General features: G+C 46.3%; 1 protein-coding gene across 1 annotated transcript in view; it reads right to left on the reverse strand.

The window, feature by feature from the left end:
* The window catches only part of dym (dymeclin), a 69,683-nt gene that overhangs the window by 13,502 nt on the left and 38,560 nt on the right, over positions 1-17,621 (reverse strand). The window contains exon 14 of the mRNA XM_042059214.1: positions 7,989-8,094. Within this exon, the coding sequence (XP_041915148.1) occupies positions 7,989-8,094 (106 nt within the window). The remainder of the gene's footprint in view (positions 1-7,988; positions 8,095-17,621) is intronic.

A 17,621-nucleotide genomic window follows, 5' to 3' on the forward strand; every position in this document is an offset into this window, starting at 1 on the left:
TGAGCCGTGTGATGTGGGGAATATTAGCATGGCGGGAGACTGTCGCCGCCATTATTAATGTGATTACAGCTGCGGCTATATTGAGGCCCTAACACTGAGTTATGGGTTGCCTGTGATGCTGTGCTACATAAACAGGGTGAGAAAAATCAGAGCATGAGCCTGGCTTTAACGGGGGCTGACCTCACTGGAATGAAGAAAGAGACTATTGATCTGTGTGACTCAGGCAGACCACCTCTGCAAGACCCCCACTGTACACTACACACAGCAACCTCTTTCCCAAATATTCACCATAACCTATAACCAGTGTTAGAGGTTAAACGCATTTATCAGACATGACTAGTGCTAGTAAGCACGACACAAATATATATGCTTTAAACCAGTAAAAGGAGACGGACAGTGACACGAAACAAAATATTCCAAAGGGAGGTGCCCGACAAGAATGCTAAAAGAAACGGAGTGCTTTAAAAGGATGGGGGAGGGTGCAGAGCAGGAGAGAGATGCCAGGACTACAGGGAGGAGAGGGAATGCGGCAAACAGGGGATACAGATGCCCCTGACGTCTACCCAACCTTGGCCAGACATTAGCAGGCGAGCACAGATGACTAATAAGGATTGATGGTGTGTCTGGGAGCAGCAGTGGCTGGACTCGCCAGTGTGAAGTGATAATTAGTCTGGCAGAGGGGAGAGGAGGAGGAGGAGGAGGGGTGCAAAAAGAGGAATACTATATGCTGAACTCTAATGAGATTAGCCTATAAAGCACACAAACACACACACACACACACTCGTGCGCGTGCTCGCTCTCTCTCTCTTTCATTCACACGCACACCCACACACACACACACGCGCGCGCGCGCGCACACACACACACACACACACACACACACACACACACACAGGCACATACACACACACACACACACAGGGAATTCAGGTCAGATGCAAATGTGCAAGCTAGACGTCTGTGTGTGGGAGACCTGCTGGGCTGATTAAGGGAGTGGCACTTCTGTCTGACTGTGTGTGTGTGTATGTGTGTGTGTGTGTGTGTGTGTGGGCACAGAGCAGACAGACAGACAGAGAGAAGGAAATGGGGGGGGGGGGGGTATTGATAGTTTTGCATCTTTCTACTACAGTCAGCTAAAAACATGAACATCCAGCCTCCTTCTTTTCTGCCTTCCTGGTAGTACTACAGCAACCACGAGAACTAAGAATATACCCACAATAGCCTGCACTGATCTCCGTCTACTGATAGTGTCTCCATGTTATCACAGATAAGCTGCAATAGCATCTTCGTGACTTCAGGTCTGGATCTTCATCTTGACCAAACTGGCCTCATTTGCTCCACCCTGTCTGTGTAGGCTTTACCTGTCCGTTTGGATATGAGACACCACACCCTGTCTGTGTCCATCTGTCTGTCTGACATCAATTCAGACACATGTTACACATCCATTGACACGCACACACACAAACACACAACACATGCACAACCAGAACAGACAGACACAGACACAGACACAGACACACAGAGAGAGAAAAGCAGATAAGCTGTCTGTGCCTGATCCTCAAACTGTGGGCAAGCTGAGTTACGCTGCCAGTTGCAGCAGCACCAAAAGATTCTAGTTTGGTCCGTGTGTGTGTGTGTGTCTGTTCTGGTTGTGCATGTGTTTTGTGTTTGTGTGTGTGCGTGTCAATGGATGTGTAACATGTGTCACACACACACACACACACACACACACACGTTGCAGGGACATGCACAGAGATCTTCAGGAAAAAAGTCATAGGCTCCTAAAAGCTTAAAGAAAGTACAAGCATGGCTGACACAGTATCAGGGCAATCTCATGCTATATAATATATCCAATCTATTCCTGCCTCACCATAATGTTAGCATCTGGTTCTTACATCCAACTAACTGTCCCGAGGTCAGTGCTGGATGAGCTGGATGAGCACTGCAGCATGTAATGGCAAGACGTCAGGGCATCAATGTGTTTGTGGTTTGTGTGTTTCTGTGTTCTGTCTCTCTGCAGGGAGCGTGTAAGTGTGTGTGAGCTTTCAGGCTCCAGGCTTTGTAGAGGAACACAGAAAACCTCTGAAGAATGAGGCTGTGTGCATGTATGTGTCTGGAGCACAGGGCTGTTATGAATAAACAAACAGCTTATCTGCCTGCACTCAGCTTTGCAGGAGACAGAGTTAGGCAAAAATGTCTGGGGGGGCGGAGGGTGCAGTGCGCACGAAAGGGAGGCTGGCTGGCTGACTTTTGGAGGGATATAAAATGGGTCATTCTCTGACCTGCATTGTGTTACAATCACTTCGTAATCACACCACCCTCTGCAAAAACCAGCTAGGACCCCCGTGCCCCATGTTTCTGAAAAGCTCAGGAGAACAGAAGAGATGACGTGCTATACATCTAGCATACATCTTTGCCCATTTATTCCAATTCGGATTTCAAACACTTCCAGGTGAGAGGAAAATGATGTCCATGTCTACCTATGGAATAGGCCAGATCAACCTCTTCAGCACACTAGCATCTGTATGTTTTTTATAGACAAAAGGTAGAAAAGTCTTCTGAGGTATTCTACATTTCTATATAACCATGATACTTCACATGCCACATACAAAATTAGGACATAAATAACAACATGAATGGCCAGGCATGAGGAAGGAGGGCAGCGTGGTATGGACCAGGGCAGTGTGAGAGAGAGAGAGAGAGATAGAGAGAGAGATAGAGATAGAGATATAGAGATAGATAGATAGATAGATAGATAGATAGATAGATACTATTGATCCCCAGGGGAAATTCAAGGTCTCAGCAGCATAGAGACATCACATACACATTCTTTAACAGCAGAAAAAGTAATTAAAGTAAAAGAACATCATTAAAGCAGAATCAGTGGACTCATTGATGAAATGTCTCGCTTGAATGTGATTGGAGCAGAATGCAGCAGCACGGAGGGGCACGGGATTTGGGCTAATCCAGACGCTAGCTGGTGCTAGCGTGGCCAGTGAGCTAACTGTCTCCACCTGCTGACCAGCAGCATACACACACACACACACACACACACAGACAGACACACACACACATACATGCTATAAACCAGTTTGGTTCTATGTGGGTGTGAGGATGCATGCTCATCTGAATTGTGTCCATGTGCACAGCCTACTGGACAAGATGTCTGCAGGCAAAGGCTTCAGAATGAGTAGATTGGGAGACAGATAGGAGCAAAAGGACACAAAGATACAGGCTAATGGAGACAAAGAGACTAGCAGGGTAGACAGACATGATAGCCACAGATGTAAATATAGACCAAAAAAAAGATCACTCATTAGATAGGTATTGTCTGAGTAAGAAACCCACAGATGGGTGTACTAGACGAATGCACGCAAGCACATGCCCACAGACAGACAACCAGACAGACACACACACACACACACACACACACAAGCAATCTCACACCTCTATAAATGTCATCTCAACTAGTCCACCTATACTGAAGGTCTGATGGTTGACTGCTGCACAGCCTTTGCCTGTGGTGTGTGTGTGTTGCGGTGGGGGAAGGCTGGGCATTGATTGTTGTTGAATGGCCTGCAGTGCTGGGAGTGGGGGGACGGCCAGTGAAAGGCCAGGGCACAGTAGGATCCTTAATTAGCGCCTGGCACCGCTGTGCCACACTGCCGCCATCAGGCCCTGCGAGCACCCAGACGGGGACTTCCTGCCTGCCTGCAGAGACACCTCAGTCATTCTCTGTGTCCAACCACTTCCTCCAGCTCCCGCACTTAGCAGGCGAGCATGGGGCAGAGGGGCACACTGGCCTCTTGGGTTAAACACAACTTGTCCAAGGGGCGCTCTAATGAGGCCTCTGACATTCACATCCAACAGACACAGACTGGATGTGCATCTCTTTAGCAATGGGCCACAATAGCATGTGTAATGGGGAAATCTATCCTTCCATACTGGCCCAAAAAAACACAACTCTGTAACTGTGCTCTCAGTAAACAGTGAAGTGAATGAGCTTATTAGCACAACCTAGAGGTGGAAACACTGGAGGCACTCAGTGGGCACAGTTCTGGTTCATGAGTCTGTCCACTCACAGGGCATTTTCCCCAGAACCGTGCTGCTTCCTTCTGTCCTTAGAGCAGGGGTGTCAAACATAAGGCCGGGGGGCCAGATCAGGACCGCCAGCAGGTTTCATACGCCCCCCCCCCAGATGTTTTGGGTAGGAAGGGAAAATTAGAAAAAAAGATATTCAATGTGTTATAAGCCATATCTCTATGATATGATACACTGATAAAACCTAGCACTACAAACCATCCTCATGAAGCAAGAAGCTGATAAAAACCAACATGGAAGTAGGACATTTCAAGAGAGAAAGAACAGTATGACAGCAGTACATTATTGTGTACTTGTTTGCTCATAAGTGATATCATCTAACAACACTCTGATACCCATGCAGAAAAATGATAATGACCATGACAATGACGGCCCCCACGAGGTCTCATTCCAACAAATCCGGCCCACTACCTAATATGAGTTTGACACCCCTTAGAGAAAGCAGAGTTGACACCACACACTGTACAAAGGAACACTATCCCACTCTTGACTATCAAGCATAGAAAAGCCTGCATGGTCTCAAAACCTATCCCTGATGATGTCACAGGAAAGAGCAGTCCATTTCATTAGAGGGGGAGCAAAGTGAAGTGAGCTTCCCCCAGGCAGCTGTGTGAACTGACCGGCCACCAGAGGATGAGCTGGGGGCAGCCTGATGGTGGAGGCACATGTGGCTCACAGGGCTAATCCTCTGGGGTAAGCCCTACAGCACACACCATTTCAGTCTGCTTTTAAAGCCCTTATTAATATAGCCTGAAAGCAGAGAAAAAAAAACTCAGACACAAAGTTGAAGCATAAGATTAGATAGAGTTAAGCATTACTAATGCTTAAAAATGGAAAGAAAAAAATGAAAAAATAAGTAAATAAATAAATAAATAAATAAATAAATCGCTGTGGAGTAAATGCACACCTTGGGTTGTTTGCCAGTGGAGGCAAACCTCACCTAAGGTATTCGGGGAGTTAAGGCCGGTAGAAAGAAAAGTTAACAGAGTGATGTTACTTTAAATAACAAAAATAAAGCTGTGGTAGTCAGAGAATCTTATGAACCTGCACTCCTAGACAAAGCTGCAGTATGCTGGGGGAAGCATGACATGTTGTATGTCAAATGAACAATCTATGAACAGTAGATTGGGGACATTCCATGTCAGACCAACCAGGAGTTCCCATCTGTGTTTGTGGTTTTTTTTTTTTCTGGTGTAAAGTGAAACATTATACTGAAATGACATATTAGTTACAGGGAAAAGAGGGAATCCTACAAATGGCAGATTAGGTTCTGGGGTTAGTTTGAGGATAGGGATGTGTGCTGCTGCCAATAGCTAAGCTTTTAGCATGCTAACATCAAGCACATAAGAAACATTCTCCAGCACACAAAGCAAACAACAAGAACTTGTAGGCCAAGACATTTTCAAGAATTAAACCAAGAGTGTAAGAATGAATTAATGAATGAATGAATGAATGAATGAATGAATGAACAAGCAGGATGTTGAGGAGTGGAGGGAAGAAGGAAGGAGGGTGAGGGTGAATGAGTAAAGGGGAGGGGGGGGGGGGGGGAGGGGTGCTGGAGAGGCGCTGATGAGGATAATGCAGAGGGACAGGTTCCCCGTGCAGCGCTGGAGGTGGCCCGTCACCCCTGTTCAACAGTCAGCTTTAATTACACACACACACACACACACACACACACACACACACACACACACACACACACACACACACACACACACACACACACAAACACACACACAAACACACACACACACTCCTCATTTCTCAGACACACTTAAACATCACTGTCTCTGCCTCTGTGATGTGAGGAAGCACGGCCCACTCAACACCCAACCCTGACACAACACACACACACACACAAAAGAAACGCAGGCATACACATATTCAGTCAGCTTTAATTAGCGCCACGCGCCACACAGGGAGTCATGGCAACCCTCGTGTCCCAGGAGCAGCTGCTGTTTGTATGTGTGGTAGCATGTTTGTGGGGGTGAGGGAGTGTGCGTGTACGTGTGAGTCCGTATGTGTGTTCCGTGCAGATATCAACAAAAATTCAACTCACAATGGCAAAGTAGGGGCTGTCACCCTGCCCTCCAGGAAACTATTCCTGTCCTCCTGTCAACCAGTCAGAGTATCATGTTTGTGTGTGTATGTGTGTGTGTGTGTGTGTGTGTGTGTGTGTGTAGCTGCCAAAGATGATACTCAAATTTTCATTCAAAAAACAATCATTTGAACATCTAATTTGCACATTATGTTCAAAAATGTTAGCATAAACATGTCTATTAAAATATGCACATACCCACTAGTGTTGCCATATGCCCCATTGCGTAACATTAGCGAACGATTAACGAAATGTGTGAATCTGCCCAGAAAGTTAAATATGCTTCATCAGTGAGGAACATGGAGAGCAGTTTTCACCTTGACAATACAGACAAAAACAACAGCAATAGGACAAAACAAATACACACATATTAGGAAGGAGGAGCTGCAGTCGGAGGAAGTGGACAGAGTTGTTCCAGAGAGAGAGGTCAGAAGAATCAGAAGAACGTGGCACACAAAACATCCAGCCTATGCCGTCTCCACGGTCTCTAGACCAAGCACACTCTGCCTCTACGATCCATACAGAGACAGACATCCTCAGATTGACACAAAACGTAGTGCTATACATGTTTGGGTGAGAGGATATTTGCAGAAGAATTGTTTTGGGTAAAAGGGTCATTATTTTCTCTTTTCTGGGGAGGTCCTTTGTGTAAACTACTGCAGACTAAGCAAAATGGCTGTTCACCTAAGCATCTCAGAATCCTATCATCGTCATGGAGTGTCTGCATAGTGTGTTGTGAATCTGAGTGCTATGACCTGAGACAGTTGAGATGAAAGAATGAATGACATTTAAGGACAGGAAGACAGAGGAGAACAGAGAGAGGGGGGAGAGAGGGAAACAGAGAAGGAAAGACAAACAAAGGAGGTGTGTGTGTGTGTGTGTGTGTGTGTGTCTGTGTGTGTGTGGAGGGGCATCCCATGTGTACGTGAGGAGCCTAATCAGGCTAGCCAGACTCCAGACAAATGTCTCGCCACTTCAGCCGTCTGCTCCACACCTCCCTCTTCCCCTCCCCCAACCAGCACCCCTCCAGGTCTACCAGCCCCCCAGCACGCCTCTGACCTCACCCACGCCTGTCACACAACCCCCCCCAGTCATGCTCCTACTTTGGCCGTGGATGAAGGAAGGGGGGGGGGGGGGGGGGGGGTTGTGGCTGGCACCTCCTTGTGTCAGTTCAGTCTCTGTGATGTGTGGAAGCACGCCCCACAACCCCCCTGACACGCGCACACACACACACCAAACCCCTTCAGTAGTGCTCTGCTGCTGCTGCTGAACATCCCCTAAGCAGCCCCGGCGCACACCCAAGGTTGACCCTGCTCTGACCTGCCCCCCCCCCCCCTCCTTCACCCCTCCTCTGTCCTCGATCTGGCTGCCTGCCCCAACTGCCTCTCAAGTCCCACGGGGACTTCCGTCTACCCCTGCCTTCAGTCCAGACATGGTTGTCTGTGTGTGTGTGTGTGTGTGTGTGTGTGTGTGTCTGGTGGCGCTGCTGCTCTTTGTTCCCACACACCTCCCTACACGCCTTCCAAAAGGTCAGGTTTGAGGGTACAACCCTTCCCCCAACACACACACACACAAACACACACACACACACACACCCCTCTTCCAAGGTATCCTCAGTGTATGTTTGGGACAGCACATGTTGGGGTGTCTGGAGCCCCACTCACCCTGGTCTCCTCAGGGGGGCAGCAGGCACCCAGACTGGGGAGGAGAACAGAGGGCAAGAGGGGTGGAGAGAGACGGGAGAGCCCGCCAGGAGAGACGAGACGGGGTGGGTGGAGGAGCAACTCACGTAGTCTGGAAGAGCGGCGCCGTCGTCTGTGCCCACAGGCCTGCGCAGTGACTGGGTGGCCTGCTCCAGCACCTTATTGTGCTTTTTCGACAGCAGTGCAAACAAACTGAGACACAAAAGAGAGGAAGGGAGAAAGACAAAGAAGAGAGAGAGAGAGAGAGAAAAAAACCACCATGTAAATAATGTAGCAAACATGTCAATGGCGTTAAATCATGGGAAGTGAAGGCTGCATCAGGGCTTCTGTGAGGCTCATAACACTGCGGTGCAGACAGGTCGTACTGGTCTCACTGGTGTGTCTGACCACAATACTCTCTCTAACTGTGAGCAGCATCAGGACAATGCTTCCCTCACCCACATCCAACTACAACAGCTACATCACCAGAGACCACATGACCTCACCCACGTAGACTATTATTTTCATCCTTCATTTGCTGTGTACAAACCTAATTTAAATGTGCTAGATCAGTTGTTCAGTTTAGTCGATGTGTGTCTGTTAGGGATGTTGAAATGGGGCTTATAGGGACACATTATGATAAATAGGTTTAAAGCCAGTAGTTCATGCATGATGATGTGATAGCGACTAATATGGTCATGAACAAAAAAGTATACATGGATGGCCAAAGGTTAGAATAAAAAAAGCACAAAGTGGGTGATACACTTAAACAGGGCAAAGTTGTATACTGGTACACGTCTCATGACACACAAAAGCTCTTAAGACTGATATTTTATCAGGATGGTCAAACTCCAGCTCTTGGCGAATGCAAGAGTGGGTCAATTCTCATATGACAAGCTGAAAACATGCACCTGTCCCCTTCGCACACCTAGAGCACTGATCAATGTCAACAGATCAGGCAGAGATGGAGCTGCTGCAGCTCTGTGGGTGCCTACATCCAAACCCCGGCATTCTCCTCTAATCAAAACCAGTTGTCCCCGACGGCTCATACCACCCACCACAAAAACATTCCACAGGGTTTCCACACATTTTCATTGACAACATTTCAAAGATTTTCCATGACTTCTCAAGGACACTTAATGAAATTTCCATGACCTTTCACAGCCTACACATACAGGATGGGGCTAATTACTAAACAACCTTTTTCATTTTCTAATAGTCTAGTTAACTCAAGTAGAGACCATCATTACTCTGCAAATATTTGCATAAAGAAACATTATCCAGAGTACAATAGTACAATAACAGAATTAGGTTTTTGTAGCAGCACTGCTGTGCTTCATGAGCTCTCAGTGCAAGATGTTCTGTTAAAGGAATATTTGATAACACTTTATAATAACAGACCTGAATTTAAATAGCAAAGTAGCCATTACCTGACAGCTTGTTAATGATGATTAATAATGAAATGTTTGCATTCAAGCATTTAGGTCTTATTTATTACAGATAATGTTGATTTGGAAGTGTTTTATATGCTACATTAGTATTATAATATTACTTTATAAGTAGTAGATTAGTTTTATCTTCCATGCATATTATTTCTATATATTAACCTATTTAACCTATATCATTAACCTATATTTCATCTTTGCTATAAGAAATAGTGAATCGTTTTATTTTAAAGACCCCCCTGCGGCCATTTGGTTAAACTCTATAATGTGATGCACATTCATAATGTGATGCACATTTACAAGTTGTTTTCACAAAAAAAATAAAACCCTTTCATGGCAAAGTGACAGCTAGTATGCATCTCTGTTCTCTCTTCTTCCTCATCCCTGAAGCGGGGATTTACTTAGTCCCGCCCCCGTCTACGCCTCTGTCGCAAAGGTCCGCCCACCCCGTCTCTGCCTAAAGATTCTAAAGAGCTATTTTCTGTTTGCCTTGAGTTTTCCACTAACGTTTGCGAACTCTCACAGTCGCAAGCAATTTGAGGAGGTAGTTCTCCGCAAATCTGTTGGGAGTTGGATAGAGAGTTACCGCTGACACGGAATGTTTTAAACGTATCTACCAAACAAACATGTAAGCTGTGAACGTTCAACTCTGCTCAAGAAAGTTGAACATACCTCAGGCTTTCCATGACCATGGGAATCCTGATTCCAGCATAAATTTCTTGAGGAAGGATCTTCCTTTCACCACACCACCCATCTCTGACACTTTAGCCATCAGCCGTCTGCTGAGGCAGGAGATGTGGTCGATAGTCATTGACCTTCAGTCAGTGGCAACCACGCAGAGTGCACAGTGTGTGTGTGTGTGTGTAATATGTGCAATGGCAGACAGAGCTGTGTGAGGCTGATGGAGGGCGGTGTTAAGCTACAATAATGGCCCCTCATCCATCAGCTAGATCATGCCTCCCATGCCTGGCCTTCAGTTGCATGCTTCACTCACATACACACATGAACTCTCACTCTCTCACACACTCACTCTCTCACACACTCTCTCTCTCACACACTCTCTCTCTCACACACTCCCTCTCTCACACACTCTCTCTCTCACACACTTTCTCTCTCTCTCTCTCTCTCTCTCTCTCTCTCTGAAGAGTCTTTGAACTGGGTCATGTCAAGACAGACTTCTGCAGCCCAGTGTTACAGTGCTGATCAACTCCATCCATACTTTCAGAGAGCGGTGAGCCCTGGGAGAGTTGTTTGTATTGGAGATGCACAAATCCCAATTACACTAAGCTGACGTCTCTCACACGTCCACACCGTTAGAACTGTTATGGAGGTTTTTTTCCATATATGTGTTGCTACACAAAAGCAATACAAGACCCAAAAACCATTCAAGAATCCTTACAGAATCCCAGATACAGGGTAAAAAAAACAAATCACGTATAAAACAGGCGCAGCATCTCTCTCTACTGGTTGAATGCAGACAGGTGGAACACGGGCACTGGCCGGGCCTGGGCTTGAGTTTGGAATCCAGGGTGGTTCACTTTGTCACTGACTGATGGGGAGCTGTGGCAGATCAGGCCATTGTTTTGGCAATGGGCTGTGAGGCAGCCTGTTCCATTGTTCCATGTTTAGTCTAGACAGAGTGCCTGGAAGCTGTGTCAGGCTGACCTACTGAGAGAGCAAATTGTCTGGCCATCGGCGCAGAGCGCAGACACACACGCACACGCGCGCCCCCACACACACATACACCCCCTCTCTGTCTGTCTCTGTCTCCCTTTCCCCCACTCTCTCTCGATCACACACAGGCAGACAGACACACAGACAGACACACACACACACACACTCTCTCAGCATCTCTCTGGGTTTATATAAAAAAGACCCAGTCACATCCTCAGACTTACACGGCGCCGTTTTTTGTGAAACCGGTGAGGTTTTGTTAACGGTTACGCCTTGCGTGTACACGACGCCGGCAGTTTAGGAGACTGAAACCGATCGTTCGCCGTGTAGACGCCTGTAGGTACAAAGTCGGCAATTTTATAACGACTCAGCCACGGCACTCAACCTGACATGCTGCTTGTCAAAACAAACCAAACCATTTATTTATCATATTAAAATGTTTTTTCTTTCCCCTGTCATGATTTATGTGCACAATGTAGCCTATCAGCCTTCAGTGGCTAAGTTAGAAGCACACGTTAGCTTAAAGCGATGGTTCGGAGTAATTTCACCCTAGGGTCATTTGCACCATGACCCCGAGCCAAACATCCTCCCAGAACCTTTTTTCCCTTGGTCGAACCCTGGTCGAGTAGCCCAGGGTTCCCAAATCACGGAAGAAACGTCGACACAGCGGTTTAGTAGCAGCGGTATAGTAGCAGATGCAGAGGCAAATGTAAAAAAGAAATCCTTCTGTTCATTGCGCCCCACTTGTTATGTCTCTATTCCCAACTAGTCGGGCCTGGCCCACACTGAGAACAACTGCTTAAGGGCAATCATCATGAGAGAGAGCAGAAAGCAGGTGATGAGTCATACTAAATGCTGTGAACAAGCTAAACAAATTAACTATAGAGTTAAATGTTTTTGCTGACCTTTAAAACTGGGGTTTGACCATTTCCAGGGTTTAACTACTAAGTGCAAAACAAGTTTAAAGAAGCTGATCCAACACTTGCACTCAATCTCAGAGGAGGAAGAGGTCATTTAATGTTGGCTTCTATATCATTTACAAAATAAACTAGAAAAGCATTTCCTGAAGGAAATACAGTGCATGAAAATGCAAAAAATATGATGTAAAATATCATACAGAGTAAAAATAAATAATGCAGATATAGTTACAATAGGGTTGCTAGCGTACATATGTTGGTTGTTTTGCATATGTTGGCCAAATTAAGTGGGGGCTATGCTGGTTGCTTGGGTAATTCTGTTGGTTGCTATGGTGGTTGCTAGGTTAGTTGTGGTGGTTGCTATGCTGGTTGCTAGGTTAAACTCATTGGTTGCTATGTTGGTTGCTAAGTTGTAACTGTGGAAGTGGTTGCTAGGCTGTTGCTAGGGTACTTGAGGTGGTTGCTAGGCTGATGCTAGGGTAGTTATGGTGGTTGCTATGCTGTTGCTAGGGTACTTGAGGTGGTTGCTAGGCGGTTGCTAGGTTAGTTGTGGTGGTTGCTATGCTGGTTGCTAGGTTAAACTCTTTGGTTGCTGTATTGGTGGCTAGGTTGTAACTGTGGAAGTGGTTACTAGGCTGTTGCTAGGGTATTTGACATGGTTGCTAGGCTGTTGCTAGGATACTTGAGGTGGTTGCTAGGCTGTTGCTAGGGTAGTTATGGTGGTTGCTATGCTGTTGCTTGGGTACTTGAGGTGGTTGCTAGGCTGTTGCTAGGTTAGTTGTGGTGGTTGCTATGCTGGTTGCTAGGTTAAACTCATTGGTTGCTATATTGGTTGCTAGGTTGTACCTGTGGAAGTGGTTGCTAGGCTGTTGCTAGGGTATTTGACATGGTTGCTAGGCTGTTGCTAGGGTACTTGAGGTGGTTGCTATGTTGGTTGCTAGGTAGGTGGTGGTTTAATATAGTTGGAATTGCAGTTAAATAGGTGGATAGTTTAAATGGTTAAATTGTTTAACAGTGAATTATTGTGGTGAGGACTTTTATTTTGAAACAGTTGTGGAGAGAAGAAGCAGTGGAACAGGATCTGTAGTCTTAAGACAATGAGATCAGAGACGGTTGATAAAGCGAGACAATTCATAAGAGGGTAAATTCTGGCACGTTGTGACGTGGGGTTCGAAGCTGTCACGCCCATTTAGGAGTCTAGCGGGAGGTCCAGTGTCTATGTATTCCTATGGGAGAAATAAAATGTTTCACGGAATATGACCAATCCCTTAGCCCTACATTCAGCAATGTAAGTTTTGAACCCATTTTCTAAAAGCCACATATCTCCCTAACATTCCGACATTGAAATTGTATTTTCAATGAAACAAATAAAGACAAAAATAGCTTTGTTCGTGATCTGTCACTGTCTCCTCAAAGCTCTGGTGCACAGCCACCTGTTCTCAGAGGCTCTAGACTCAGAGATGGTTGATAAACTAACCTAACATATTTTTGCTAGAACTAGTAGACTACCAAAGTTGCTGAACATATGTTATTTCAGGTTTGTTTGCAACATTATATAAGTTTAACCAAAGTTCTTAGCTGCTAGCTAGCTAGCGAACATTCCCATTTCATTTCCGTTTACTGTGCTAACGTTAGCTAGCTAGCTAGCTAGCTCAGTTAACGGGGCAAAATGAAATTATTCATTCCGTGTCCGAAAGAGTGTTTCATTGGCATCACACACAAACAATGACTATAAAATAGTATACAAAATTATATGTTTATGTTATTACTGCTTATTCATAGAAAAGTTTATGTTTTGACACGCCTATTTAGGAGTCCGGAACTAGTACCATTTCGTTCCATTGGTGAATCGTCTTATGATTCATCTTAGTTAACTATAGAATCTTTGATGAGATTATATGCTTAAAGCCTGAGAAACTGACAGTTGGTGCAGGTGGCCTGGCCACCTGGCCTAGGATTCTAATTTCTTAACAGCCCGATTGTGATGTCATCAGCCCAATGTTAAGTCTATGGGGACATTTTAAGTAGTTTTTAATTAAAAGTTTAAAAAGTATAACAGTTACAAAGATGAAAAATACAAAGCCCGGATGTCACAAGTAAGACCTACGTAACAAAGTTTGAATGAAGTTTCTACGTTAAGCGGTTGAAGCTGCATTAACTGCATTAGAAGAAGAAGAAGAAGAAGAAGCCTAGGAAGAACATTTTCATGCACTATAATAACACGGGCTAGCACAAGGGCTTGTTTGCAGCTGTTAGCACATATGCACTTTACTGATGTACATGCAGTTAGGCCTGCTACTGGCAGAACCCCAGGCTATGCAAATGCTATGGAAGAAAAGAGACCCTAGAGATGAGGGAAGAAGTACAAAGAGATGGAAGCAAGAGCTGAGTACAATCTCAACACACACACACACACACACACACACTAACACAGGCATACATGTAGTCTACAGGTAAAGCAAAACTGTTGTGTGTGAAGAGGGTCCAGAGGAACAGGATGATGTTGGCAGAGAGCCACACTCAGACCCAACCCAACCCCCTTTTCCTCCTCTACATGCGTATTCTAGCTCCAGAGCTCTTGTAACAGCAGCACACCCCTGTGGAGAGCCAATGTTGAGCTACCGCGGAAGCCAAGGGACTGACATTCCTCATCATTCCACTGACGCAGTGATGACGTTACCTGAGTCTCCCATGAATTCCATGTCATACACGACCTCACACACGCTCGTGCCAGTGGGGCGGCTGAACATCCTTGACGTTGGGAGTGTCGGCGCTAGGCTTAAGCCTGCGGATGCCCCTGACCTCACCTCATCCTCCAGAAATAGGCAGGCACTTGGGTCTGCACAGTGGACAGAAAGAGCCCAGGGCCCAACACTCAGAACCAGCCATGTGGCGCTATTACTCATAAATCACCAGAGACAGCCCACGGCCGCAAGAAACAAGTTGGCTTTTCCCCATCTTCCTGTGGTCGCCGAAACAGCCCACGAGAGGAAAAAAGAAAGGGAGGGATGCTGGTAGAGGGAGCGGGAGAGGAATAGGAGAAAAGGACAAGACTGCAGACGAGCATGTGGCTCAGAGGACCCATGACAAGCAGTGAGGAAGAGCAGAGAGATGAGGGCACTCTGTGTGCACGCGTGCACACACCCACACACACAGAGCCAGCCATCGGAGTGTGTGGTCCTGAGTCAGCCCCATCCTGAAAGACTGTCTTCAGGCTTCATGACTAACAAAGCTGGCCATTCATATTTCAAAAGGAACGGCTAGTCTGCCCACAGGAAGGGGATTCCTCCGGCAGCTTGAAGTCATTACGAGGCTGGCCAACTCGCATTCAGCGCTGCAGCACTGATGGGCCCCGCAGGCCAGCTCACAGAGCCTTCCTCAATAGTAAATCAGCCAAACGGCTCAATTTTCCCAGAAATCACAGCCGCCGCCGCCACTGAGGAAAACAATCAACAATCAACCGAGCTGCCACTGGCATTTCGCAAATAAGCAGCCTCCCAAAAACATAAAACTAACAGCTTGTTTTGTTTGGTGTTCTGATCTCTCAAGGCACACTGGTTAAGAGTGTGAGTGGTTTTTGGGGCACACATAGTCCACCCAGATAAACTGGTGCAGGCACAGAGATGCAGGAGCCTTATTCTCTGTGTTATAGTCACATGAACACCAGGATTTATTGCACACTGGGGTATGCACGGTGGTACTGAACACACACAATCATGGCCACCCCCCACCCCACTCACACACACACACTTAACTGTAAGCACCATAACTCTGCCAAGAGCCACACCTGAGCAGGAGGGGTAGGACAGGGGAACGGTCGAGTGGGGCGATTTCTCTTGGCTTGCCAGATTTGTGGAAATACTCCATTCGGGGCTGTCTGAGGAGGCTGTCACATTTGCATTTTAAAGATGAGGTCATTCTCCCTTGACAGCCGACGGCACCATTTCAGCCCACGCCAGCTATTGTGCTTGAGCATGTCCACAATGAGAAACAGCCACTTTGTGGAGTCACAGAGAGCACAATCAGAGTGATAGACTGTATGGATTTTATCTATATAGTATTTAAATCCACTTTATGCACTGTTTTGTCGACGCCAAAAGGTCTTGAAAAATATAAAAACACAGAGAGACCGACAGAAGGAGAGAAAGACAGAGATCCAAAAATGATCTGGTATAACAATATCTATCACATGCCACAGTCCAAGTACACAAAGCTTCACCTGAATGCTACTTGAGGTGAGGGCAGCCGTGGCCCACTGGTTAGCACTCTGGACTTGTAACCGGAGGGTTGCCGGGTCGAGCCCCGACCAGTGGGCCGCGGCTGAAGTGCCCTTGAGCAAGGCACCTAACCCCTCACTGCTCCCCGAGCGCCGCCGATGTAGCAGGCAGCTCACTGCGCCGGGATTAGTGTGTGCTTCACCTCACTGTGTGTTCACTGTGTGCTGTTTGTGTTTCACTAATTCACCGATTGGGTTAAAATGCAGAGACCAAATTTCCCTCACGGGATCAAAAAAGTATATATACTTATACTTTTAACCATAAAGGGGAAAAAACCCAGGAACTCTGACCTTTCCATATTAAGCCATAAACATGATAATAACATAGCTGCTGGCATGAATGGGAGACTAAGTTGTCAAAGTGAGCAGCCAGGCAGTGAGACTGACGCAGAGCAATAACCTCTGTTGGCAGGGCTGTTGCCAGGACAGCGCACACACAGCATGTTGCCTAGTGTGTGGGAGTGGCTGGCTCCTGGTAATGTGAACAGAGGTTCTGATGCATCAGTGAGATGGTGAGCTAGAGTTTGGCCAATCTCAGACATGGAGTGTATTACTGGTTTCGTGAAAAGAAAATGAAAAAAAAAAAAAATATGTGAGAAAAGCCAAGGCAGAACAAGAAGCCATTAGTTATGTAACTCTAAAGTATATCAACATGAGACTCACTCAGTCTGAAGTTCCTGTGTGCTCTGCATTTGAGGTGCAAAAGGCACTCTGCTGCTTTGTTCCAGGTATAACTGAAGATAAAAGTACGAAGTGCAGACTTGGCAGAGCGGGTGGGCCAGGCCAAGGGTGAGACAAGGGGCTCCATTTCTCTGTCAGCTCCCCACTGTCCCTAATCACTGTGGATTGCCATCTTGGCTTCTGGGTTTCTCCCCAACACAATAGCTCAGGGTTTTGTGGTAAGGGTGGGAGGGCAAGAGAACAATAAACCAAATGAACAATCCTTACACAAGCACCCCGATCAGACCACCACTTAACATTCTGACCTGACTTAAAATAGGACCCTGCTGGGAAACACAAGAAGAGAATACAAAATAAATAGGAATATCATCATAATTAAGGGAGCCATATGTTTTTCTCCTCCTCACTCTAGTCTCAATGTGACACGAGTTTCCCTCTGTTGTGTGTTTGGCAAGTTCCTCAGCACCACAGAAATCTCAATTCAAACCAGATCAGACCAGCGCCTGGCCCAATGTTCCCTGCCAGCATTAGTGTGTGTTTTATTCGCATGTGCGCCTGTATGGCGTGGCGTGAATGACAGAATGCATGTGTGCAAATGTGTTTGTTTGTGTGTATGAGCATTTAAGGGGATATGCATGTACAGATCTCTGTGTCTTCTAAGAGACCTAATTAAAATGAGGAGCAAAGAGCAAAGTCTAACGTCTGACTACAGCCAGAGACTTTCTAATGGGGAGACACAGCACTCAA

This window comes from Alosa sapidissima, chromosome 13 (assembly GCF_018492685.1).
Source record: "Alosa sapidissima isolate fAloSap1 chromosome 13, fAloSap1.pri, whole genome shotgun sequence".
NCBI classification, from domain to species: domain Eukaryota; kingdom Metazoa; phylum Chordata; class Actinopteri; order Clupeiformes; family Clupeidae; genus Alosa; species Alosa sapidissima.